Genomic DNA, 11912 nt, shown 5'->3' with positions numbered 1-11912 from the left:
TCATCTCATGCTGTTTCCCCGATGTTCCGCTCTCGGTCTTCGTCTTTGCCTGTTCTCATTAATATTTGTCTGGGATCCATTCTCTATTTATCTTCTAGCTCATTTCAAAATCTTTGGTGAAAGTAGATGAGGACTGAGACAGAAACATTTTCCTTTGTGGTCCACAGAAGAGAGAAAGTCATATGAAGAAAATAAGGGTAAATGATAGAGGTTTTAATTTTGAATGAAATGTCCCTTTAAGAAAAACAGTAATGTGTGTGTAAATATATAAAACATGATTAGAAGTCGACCGAGGAGATTTTCTGTTGAACTGCAGTATATTCTCTTGAGTTTGCTGCTGCTTTTTATCTCTTTCTCTCTCTTTTGACCGTAGGATCGCTGGCTTTGAATTATGCAGTTATATTTCACATGAATTCTGATGCGATCTTTCACACCGGGGTCATGCGGTTGGCATTCGGACATGTCATGCATCACATTCTGGACCTCATATGAAAGCCCAACATGTTCAGGTTCAGTTCTCTGCTTAAATACGACATGTCTTATCATGGTTCTATAAAATAAGACCTGTAACTGCACTGTAAAAATGCTTTGTTCACTCAACTTAAAATGTTAAGTTATCTTTCCGCTGGGACTAAGTTCTCTCAAAAAAACGCTGATCACCATGATGGAGACTTTTGTTAGACGGTTATTTTTTGGGTTGAAAATGCTAAGATAAAACACTACTTAACTGAGTCAACGCTAAAAGACAATTTAACATTTTAAGTTGAGTGAACGAAACATTTTTACAGTGCAGTTACAGGTCTTATTTTAAAGAAGAATGATAAAAATGTATATACTCCAAGTTGTGTCAACTTAAAAGAATACGTTAAAACAACTAAATGGGCAAAATAACTTTTTACAGTGCATGAACAGATTAAGATTATTTTTGCCGGTCCATTTTAAAAATAGTATATGAGTTTATAAATATATCCTTACATTATAACTTCATTTCTGGCGGTCTGATGTTTCTTCTCTGTATGTTTACACACCTTGTTTACAGTTTGTTCGTTTGTAACAAGGCTGTGTAAATTTGCATAACTACATATCAGCAGTGAGGCGTCTGTTTACCTCAAACACTCCTGTGAGTTATGAAAGAAATCAAACAATGTCAACAATAGAGCGATCCACGTCTTCTGTTCTGTTTGTCTGAATTGTTTCATAGCATTGAGAACAGAAGAGTAACAGGAACATAAAACGCTCTGAGAAATATAATAAAGAGTCCTGATAACACTGTGGCTTAGAAAACACTCAGACTGAAACACTGTGGACGTGACCATCTTTGACCAAAGAGCGATAGATTTCTGCAAATGAGCAGGTTTTTATTATTTTACATTTTAAAATTGTGCGTGTGGATTAATGTGATTTTATTACTCTCAAGCTCTGAGTAAATCAGGCATAAAAGAGTCAAAGAAGCATCAAAGAAACATGATTGATTTTGAAAAGAGCACAATCTCTCACTTTGAGAATATTTACCATATAACCATATTGCAGTTTATACTGTATGTATGCAGTACATAAATAAACCACAGTTACATAACAACCTATCATTACAGTAATAACTTTTCTTACAGCCAAGTGAAAGAAAAAACATTTAGATCATATGCAAGCAGTGAAACAACACACTGAAAAAACACACAAGTATAATAAGAGTATAGATCAACAGATGTGTGTGCATGTGTGTGTGCGCCTGTGCATGTGTGTGAGAGAGAATGTGTGCATATGTATGTGTGTGCGTGTCTGTGTGTGTGCGTGCTTGCGAGTGTGTGATTTTGTGTGTGTGTGTGTCTGCGCGTGTGTGTGTTTTTGTGTGTGTGTGGGAGCACAGCCTTTTAGTAAACCTTGTGTGATCAGAAAGTGTGCAGATCCAGACTGAACATGTTCCCTGTTTGGCAGAACAGACTGAACTTTTGCCTCTGTCACATTTAATCCCAGCATCCTCTGGGCTTTGGAAGGCAGGTGGGACGGGCAGTAGTTCTCAGTTTTTAGTATCTAATGATCTCTTCAGCTCAAGGTCATTCACCTGTCAAAACACAAATCCATACCCGATTACTTTGAAGGTTTACACTCGTCTCTTTTTCTTCAAAACTCTCCATTTGTGACTCTTGTGAGGTAATCTTTGATGTGTTATTTATCAAAGCAGTTGTGATGTGCTTCTGTCCTGTATCGCCAGTTGAAGCGGTTGTGTAACATAATTCACTAGTTAAAAATATAAACATTATAGTTTTTATTATATAAAATATTTGTTTGTTTATAAATGTTTTTCAGAAAGATAACTGTGTATATAGATTTATAATAGTGATGTAGAGTATTATAGTTTATTGTAGAATTTCAGACTATAACAACAACATGATGGTGAGAAAATTATGTTAATATTATTATATATTTTTTATTATATTGTAATATTTTTGGGTCTTATCTTATTTGGTTTTCCACAGAAGAAAGAGTTTGAACCACATGAGGGTAAATGTATAATGATGTTATTTAATGTTTTATTGGATGCGCATCCGTAAATTTATTTTAAATGAGTTCATCAGTTGTGCTTTCACAATCATATGTTGTGTCATATTTATCATGATAGAAGAATGAATCTTAAACGATGATTCTAACACTTATATCTGTTTTATGAACACAGTATTATTGTTAACTGAAGACCTCATGCTCTTTAATTAAAGGTAATGATATTGTCTTGGACTGAATCATGATTGATAGCTCCCGTGTCATTTGATGAGCTGTGTGTCATATATCATCTCTAACAACATTCATAATTGCAAGATGCACACACACCGATGATGAGATGATGCAGCGTGCGCTTTAAATCACTGCCTCTGAATTTTGTCTTGATGATGAACATAGGATGCAATTTCCAAGAGAATATGTGAGATTTGACTGCTTTTCATTTTCACTTCAAGGAATCCAAAACTGAGATCCCTGGACCTTCCAACATGGGATGGGTTCTTTCGTCCTCCCTCCAAGCAACAAAATGTAAAAAATGTACACAAACAGACCCCTGCTGACGGTGAAAATGACCCGATCCATCCCATCACGGCTGGAACTCAGAGGAACGCTCTCATCCCGAATGCACCGACACCTGCTGATCAACATCAGCCTGAGACAGACAATAGACACCACAAAAAAACAAACCTTCCCAGAGGCCGTCTCAACTTCGTCTCGGATGTTTCTCCTATAATTTCTCACGAGAAATAAAAAGATAGTCAAAAGAGAGTATCATCAGGTTTTCATTTGCTCTCCGTTGAATCTCATTACTGTTTAGGAGAAATGATCAGGGGCGGACTGACTGGTAGGACATTCTGTCAAAGTCCAGAACGGATGGCCTATAGCCATGACCAGGGCTGGGCTGGCCATACTGGGTCTTTTCCCGGTGGGCCGTTAACGTATGGGGCCGTAATGGACGCTTGGGCCAGACTTATTACAAAAGCGAATGAATGCAACGCGAAGGCATTAAGAAGTCGAACACGTATGCATTGATCACAATGAGACGTTAACAGAAATGGTGGAGGGCCGATGCCATCAAACAAACAACCCCTCCCCCCGATGACAGAAATGGTGGAAGGCCGATGTGGGCCGAATAATCCAGGGCCAATTTTGCTTCGCAGTCCGCACCCGGAAATGATTGAGCTATTAAAGAGATCTCATGTGTGGTTTTCTCTTTTACAGGTGAAGACACGCCATCATTTAGATGACATTCCAGAAGTAAAAGAACATGTTTTTCTGTTCCACCTCGAGACCACAGTGTTGAAAACAGATCATTCTGAAGGAAGTCTGGAGGAAATTGCAGTTTGACTGTGTCAGATCATATCATCACAGAATCCTTTTACTCAGTATCACAGCCATCATGTGTCACACAAACATCAGCGGCTGCTGCAGAAGACCTGCTTGTGTTTATGTGCCCAGTGTTTCTTTAATCTCAGCGACACATAAAACATTCTGTTGTCAATTCATGTTGACATAACTGAGTCAATTCTATGAATACATCAAACTTTTGCTGAGAGAAAGTTAACCTCCACATCTCTTACAAAGCCACCTGTCATTATGTGTTTTTCACACGATGACATACCATTTGTTTCTTTTGTCAATTGTATTTCTGTTAAAACCTACTGCAAATCTCAGGAGGCTGAACATCATCTTAAGGATACGTATGTCGTTCTTTAACCCTTTTTTGGGGCGGGGGGAGATAGTTTATTTTGTTCTTGTGTCAAGTGTCACATGCAGGATTTTGTGTTTCTCAAATAAAGTGCTGTTCTTACAGTCAAATCGCTTTGTTTTTACATTCTGCCCACCATCTTTTGCCACCTACAATGTCTTATGTTTCTTTCTTGGCAATTACTTCACCCACACACCCTCTTATGTGAGTGGATTTGTGTGTTTGTCATGCCGTGGATGCAGTCTGGATGTTGAACAGCACAAATCACGCATCAGATTCTGTGTTTTGAAAGCACACAAAAAGTCGTAAGTGCACAATTTCCGTATCCAATAATAGTTGTTAAAGAGACATTTGCCAGTGGATTGATGAAGTCTTCTCTCAAATGTGTTATTTCTTCGAGCATGTTATGTTTTCTTGTGTAAATGTAAAGTTTGTTCTGCCGTGCGTTCAGAGGTCTCTCGCATCTCCTCGGGTGAGTGTTTTGTCATGTCACATTTCATTCGTGAGTTTTATCCCCGCGTCCCTCTGACCTCCTCGTGTTTTTCTTCCCTGTGGTCTTCTGTCGGTGCTTGTGTGAAGTGAATGTTTATCAGTAATATTATTTAGGCGACGGCACCCGACGCTTTCTACAGGAGCCACACTGCTGGATGTGAGTTTGGCCCGATGCCCAGATGCCCTTTACCTCCCTCACCGCCCTGTATGTGTGATCACATTAGGAGGGCGAACGCAACAGTCTAAGAGCTCGTCGTGCAGAGCTCACAGCGGCCGTGGAGGTTTGTGAAAGAAATGCTGCCGACTCGGGGTTCCTGCAGATGGCCGGTAAACTATGACAGGTCGGACAGCATGTGACGGGCTGTTATTATAAGGTGTTCGTGTCATGGCAAACACTAAATTGCTTGGTTGCGGTGGTTGGCTTTTATATGGTTTGGGTCCCTCGGAGCCCTTCAAGACCAGACCGACACAAAGAGCACAGCATTTATCACCTTTAAATGAATGATGCTTTTTAAAACACACAGTAATAAATCTTGAGTCTGAATAGCTTAACATGAGATCATGAAAATGACATTTCATGCAGTGTGTAATGTTGCAGTGTTTAATAGTAAGCAGTCTGCCAAGTTGTAAATCTGAAGGTGAAATAATAACAAACATATTGACATGGAAAAAAGGGAGTCGACTCTGAATCACTCAAACGAGTCGTCCCTAGTCCGATTCGCTAACCACCACGGATTTACGTCACTATATATAGTCCCGCCTACGTTTCGCTAGGACCGCCCGCGAAAACTTCACTCTCCTCCCAAGAACTGTAGCTCGTGAGCCTCATTCGTGCTAGACCACCAATCACAGCAGACTAGACCATCTGACCAATCAGACTAGGCTAACAGAAAGGAGGGGAGGAATCGCGGAACAAATCATTACAAAATAATAGTGTTTTTACATCTTCTTTGTACATAAACTTGTTGGTGGAATCTCCAGAAACCAAAGTAGGAACTTAAAAGTAGTTATGTACTCTTTAAAGATGTTTAAATAACATGAGCAGTAGGATATTATATGAATGTGTTTCATGACAGAGGAGGTTCTGTCATGAAACTATAGATGTCGCAGTCCTAAACTTCACCACACGGCGCAGCTGATTGGTTACTTCCGTGCTCTACGTTTAAATCTCGGCTAGTGATTGTTGTAGCAGCGCGGCGCGACTGAGGAGCTCCATAGGACTGCAGAAGAACCACACAGGGCCTTAACAGGTTCTTTATACAGAAGCGGTGCTGCACATCAGTCATCCCAAAGAACCTCTAAAGAACCACTAAAGCACCAAGATATGGTTCTATAAAGCACTTAAAGTGGTTCCCCAATGATTACCATCCAATAATTACTTTAAGTGCTATAGAAAACAAATTTGAGTGTAGTTTTACAAATACCCGAACTCAAACCATTTTATTGTCATTATTATGCGAATATTTTTGTGTGTATTACCCTTACTAAGCCTATTTTAAATGGTCTGCCAAAAAAGCATGATTACTACCCATTACTATAATAAAATCATAATTGTCTAAGGTGAGTCACGCAAAGGTCATGGGTTCGAGGGAACGCATAATGATTGAAACAAAAATGAATGACAGCATTTGCCAAATGTAAATGTTTCGGGTTTACCAGCTAACGCAATGATGTGTCTACATGTCGTTGTCTATAGAAAACGAAATGTCGATATTTATTCGCGCTGTTTTTGCATCACACATCGCGCATAGTTCAGTCAGTGATGGGTTAAAGCCCAGCCCGAGCTCAAGCTGAAGAATGCAGGTGGATGAAAGACGCGCAACATTTGCGCTCAGAACCTCGAGCATCACACATCTGCCTCTCTGAGCCGCAGCAGCCGAAGGAGTAAACCGCATCACTTTCTCCATCATTCAAGTGCGGATGTCTCTTTAAGCAGCGACGTACATTTCAGCCGATCAGAAGGAGCCGCTCATCTCCACCAAGTGTGTTTGGATGCCCGGGGTAACTTGCGCTTTGTGGTGATGCCGCGTCCTTCCCAAAGATGCCCGGGCTCTCCTCCGCGCTGCACGGGCAACACTGGATATAAATGACCGATCCAAGCGTGTGTGTGACTTCAGTGGACCGAACCACAGGCTGCATGGGAGATGAACGCAGCCAAACATCCCCCTGATCTTTTAGAGAGACCCGCCAGCCTTCTCGTACCGACATGGGTAAGACGCCCGATTCTCTATAACACGCACATAGAAAGTAAGCGGATAAAATCATATCAGAAACTCTACAAATGAATGCACATCTAACTTTATAATGCAGTGATTGTGTTCGTGGAGAATGAGAAGCACACTGTGGTGAATTACTACTCAGCATATATATATATATATATATATAATATAGGAAGAGTGTGGTTCCAAAATGTTAATGAAAACGTTTTTATTTTTTTTCTAAAATCATGTTCTTGTTTTGTGTTATCATGTTGTGTTTTATTGTGTTAGTTCCCTGTATTTTCTTAGTTATTATGGTATAAATCAAAACAAACCAACTGCAGTCTGATTGATATTAATTGGAATGCACAATAAAAAACATGATTTTTGGAGGAAACTCTTCATATGTTCACATCTATAGTACTTATTCAGATTTGATGGCAAGTATTATTGGCATTTATTAAAAGATGCATTTAACGCATTTGTTTATGATTCAGTCAAAATGCTGTGAACGTTAAACATGAAGACAGTTTAATTTGATGAGCTTATGAGCAGCTCTTTTGAATAACGTTTGAGAAGAATAGAAATCTTAGATATTCATCTTCAATATGGTGAAGTGTTAAATTAAGTTCCACTAAACTAGTCGACACAATATATACTGTATAATCATAAATACTGCTGCAGTGTAACCAAGTAGACTACATTTAGTTTTTTGAGATTATGTGTGAAGAGAGAGTGAGAGTCTGAGACCACATTTGTATTTTTTCATTTCATTTAATCTAGAATAATATGCATGAGAGGAGTTTTAAGGCAAGGAGAAGAAATGTGATGTGATTCCTGTAGCTCAGTGTAAAGAGCATTGTGTTAACAACACAAGGTTGTGGGTTTGATCCCAGGGGATTGCACATACCTATGTATAAATGTATAGGATAATGTAATGTAAGTTGCTTTGGATAAAAGCGTCTACCAAATGCACAAATGTAAAAGTAAATCCCAGAAATATTCATTCATTGCTAATCAAATGACAGAGAAGTTTGTGACATTGAGCATTAAACTTGAAACTCTTGTACAGAAGGTCAAATGTTCACTGTTTGACTCATTGATGCTGGATAACATCATGTTTGTATTGTCAAAGCAAAAACAGCAAATACATGCATTTATCAAGAAACTACTCAGATTGTTCATTTGTGATGCAGAATAGAAGCTTTTTCTCCCGGAGCCCACAGTGTGAGATGTTTCTCATGACTCAGTATTGTCTTTTTTGGTGTATTGTGATTATTTTGCTCATGTCTTGTGCAGTGGAAACATAGCAATGTAAAAGAATATCAGTTTTAATGTAAATGAGGTCTGTGGGTGAGAAAGTGAGAAGGGACATATGGAGATAATGAGCTATTAAAATATCACATACAATAACTGTAACATAACAAATCTCATTATTTCCGTGGTACTCGTGGTTAGAAAAGCGAAGAAACCAATGCGAGAAGTGTTACGTAACCGAGCGAGCACATCACGGTAGATGCGAGACGACAGCGTAATCTCAATGCAAAATGAGTTTTTCTGCTATTGTTCCCGTTTGCTGGATTCCTCTTTTGTGGAGATAATGATGTGCGACAGTGTGGAGGAGCTTCATTCGCACAATTGTCGAGGTGTTCAGAGATGAGGTGCTCCTCCCTCAGAGAGTTTACTTGATGACGTCTCGTTCTCGTGTGTTGTTTTCATAATGGCTAACTGGAGAGCCTTTATTAGACGGGAGGTTCTTTAAGGGTCTGCTGAAGTTTCTGGAAATGCTGCCTCGCCACTTTTTCATCTGAAGAGAACTCGCAGAATTTTTCCCCAAAAGCTCCAGGACCACCGGGAATGTTCGAGAGACTGAACCTCTGCAAGAACTGAAATCAATAATGATTTTTCTTCATGAATTTGTTCTGGCGCTTCAGTACAGTCAACAGAACAGACAGTCCATCGCTGAAATCATTCTACTGATATCTGGACGCTCAGAGGATCTGCAGGACGTTTTATTTCTGTGATATTTAAAGAGTGGTTTGTGCTGAAATGACAAATAGACAGCACAATATCTCACATGTGAGAGTCTGGTGTGAACAGAGATGTTTTTGACACAGAAGAAAGATCAGGAGGATATCGTTGACTGCGCTGTTTTATTATTCACAGATAGTGATGGATTCATCTCCATATCAGGATTAAGAACAGAACACTACAGTATTGACACTGATTTGTTTTCACTGATATATTTCTCATATAGCATTGAATATTTGTCATCTAATAGACACACAGGATGAACTGATTCACTTTATTATTATTATTCACATATTTTCAGGTCACCAGACGGCAGCTTCACTCTCAACTAAAATGTAACCAAAACATCCGTCTGCTTTTTATCGACCACAAAAAGAAAACCTTTTTCTTGATTTGTATTTTTGTCTAAGCATCCTAAGATAACTGTTCTGAAAAATTGGAGGAAAGATTGAAAAAATAATCATCAATTTGGTTTTAGTACATGAATATAATGTAATTAAGTTTATGCTTAAAACAAAAACTTATTACAGATAGTTTCAAAGTACAAACTTTTTTTACAAGAGAAAAAACAACTCGTCAGTTTAACTTCTCAAGTACATTTATCTTGATTGAATGAAAATTCATTTTAGAATGTATTCCATCTAGAATTTGAGGTTCATCTAAAGCTCATGATGGACACAACAGAAGATATTTTGAGAAATGTCTCAGAGGTTTTGTGTTCATACAGAACAGAAGTTCAATTATTAATTATTAATTATCAACATTCTACAAAATATCTTCTGTTGTGTTCTGAAGGAGAAAGAAACTAATCCAGGTTTGAAATATGATTTGGAATAATTTTCAATTTTTGTCTTGAACTAACCCTTTATAGAGTGTCTTCACTGCTGAAAAAACAACTGCTGGTTACTTAGGTAGGTTTTAAAGCATGACAGCTGATTTGTGCTGGTTTAGGATTGTCATGTGCTGGTTTAAGCTGGTCCTAAACCAGCTCAGGACCGGCACAAACCAGCTGACATGCTTCAATACCTACCTAACCAGTATATGCAGTTTTTTCAACAGGTTTAACAAGCAGAACTAATGTTTACTGTATATATAGTGTGGTTTTATAAATGTGGTGTTGATTTAATTCCAGTGTAAGTTTATTAGAGTCACAGATGAGCAGTTCGACAGTGTCAAAAGTGCATTTCATGTGCTGCTCATCATTATATTTAAGTTCTCTTTAAAGCATGATTTTCTGAAATATTTTCTTAATGCTCTTCTGATGTGTTTACTCGGCTGTTAAAGAATCTGACGCTTCCGGTGCTTCTTTGTCAGCGTTTTCATTTCAATTTTGATTCACGACAGGTATGAATTTGAATGAGCTCAATGTTGCATTAGGAAACTCGCCTCACCTGAAAGTTTCTTCATAACACGCCATTTTAAAGACCATGAGGTTGTTGGTAACATTGAATTGTTGTATGGTAATGAAGAATTTGTTTGATTACAGTTTTTTTCAACTGCTAACAAGCATTGTTCAATACTGAAACCACATTTTCAAAACTCTTCACACAGTCTACATTACCAACATGACTGTTAGCCAAACAGCTCATCTCACCTCCAAAAACTCTCTCAGACCCACAAATAACTTCATATATGTTATTAAAAATAAGCTCGTTCCACCAATCACTGGCAACAAATTCTCACTCAGAAAACATGCGTGTCACTCATAACACACTGACCTAAAAAACACTAGCAACAGGGAGCATTACATAAATTATGACCTTTTATTTTTAAAGATTAAATTAATTTTCACATAAACAGTATTTTATTATAGAATAACAGATTTTTTATTTATTGAATGTACTAAACGCATATGTATGTAGCAAGAATGAACTTGGTCATCAACTCTCCCTCATACCACTTTTCTTTCCTCACCAACCTGTCTTCTGTGATCCATATTTCCAATCAAAATCAGTTCCCAGCCATCACCTTTATACCAAAACATGGTAATGAGACTAAAGCCGGACACCTGGGTTGGCTTTGAGCTGAAATTGCAATTAGTCTGGAGTGATTATTATTTCATTTTCTGCTTAGATTTTCTATATTTCAAAATAATTATGGCCGAAATGCTTGAAATTTGCCATCAATCAGATTTGAATGTGCTTTTATCAGTTTTGAAAGCAGTGTGATAGCATATGAAAAATATCCTGCACATATATAGGTTTTTGCAGTTTGTGGAGTATAATGACAAAAGTGAAAAATGTGGTGATTGAATGCATTTTGTCTAAAAGCAATGAAAAATCATTCATGTCTGATTCATTCTCGTAACATATATTGCAGTGAAATATAACCAGAGATGTGGCCTTGTTATACACAAGAAAACATTGTATAATGCTACATGTTGTTAGTGTTTTTTAGGTCATTGTTTTGTGGGTGAGAAAGTGTGTTTGTCGGTTGTCAACCTTTGCTAATGTTCTGGAAGAACGAGTTGATTTGAGACCTGAATAAAGTGTTTTGGTAGTTGTAGTGCATTTTGAATGTGAAATGAACTGCTTTGCCAGTTTGAAAGTTGGTGAGGAGAACTGTGTGAAGAGTTTTGAGTATGAGAAATGTGTCTTAGCGTCTGTAAAAAAACTGTAAACAACAACTAAATGATACTTATTTAAAAATGTAAATAGGTTTGTTCAAGAGTTAGATGTGAAGGTAAAGTGAGGGTTAGGTGCTAGGAAAGCATCATTATAAAAACAATTGAAGTCTAATGCAAATACACATGAAGATATCAAATGTGTGCACATGTGTGTGTGCGCATCTGCACGTGCGTGAGTGTGTGTGTGTGTGTGTTTGTGCATATGTGTGAGTGTGCACGTGTGTGTGCATGTGTGTGCGTGCATGTGAGTGAATGTGTGTGTCTACATGTGCGTGTGTGTATGTGTGTGTTTGTGAATGTGTACTTGTGTGTGTTAATGCATGTGTTTGTGTGTCTTTGTGCATGTGTGTGCATATGCGTGTGT

The 11912-nt window shown here is 38.1% G+C and overlaps 1 protein-coding gene across 1 annotated transcript in view; it reads left to right on the top strand.

Moving 5' to 3' along the window:
• Nucleotides 1-6527: 6527 nt before the first annotated feature.
• sntg2 (syntrophin, gamma 2) overlaps nucleotides 6528-11912 on the top strand; it is a 46332-nt gene continuing 40947 nt past the window's right edge. Inside the window, exon 1 of the mRNA XM_056768824.1 lies at nucleotides 6528-6903. Coding sequence (XP_056624802.1) covers nucleotides 6838-6903 — 66 coding nt within the window. The 5' untranslated portion in view covers nucleotides 6528-6837. The remainder of the gene's footprint in view (nucleotides 6904-11912) is intronic.

The sequence above is a fragment of the Triplophysa dalaica genome, chromosome 15 (genome assembly GCF_015846415.1).
Source record: "Triplophysa dalaica isolate WHDGS20190420 chromosome 15, ASM1584641v1, whole genome shotgun sequence".
Taxonomy (NCBI): Eukaryota; Metazoa; Chordata; class Actinopteri; order Cypriniformes; family Nemacheilidae; genus Triplophysa; species Triplophysa dalaica.
This window is presented reverse-complemented; position numbering and strand designations above follow the sequence as displayed.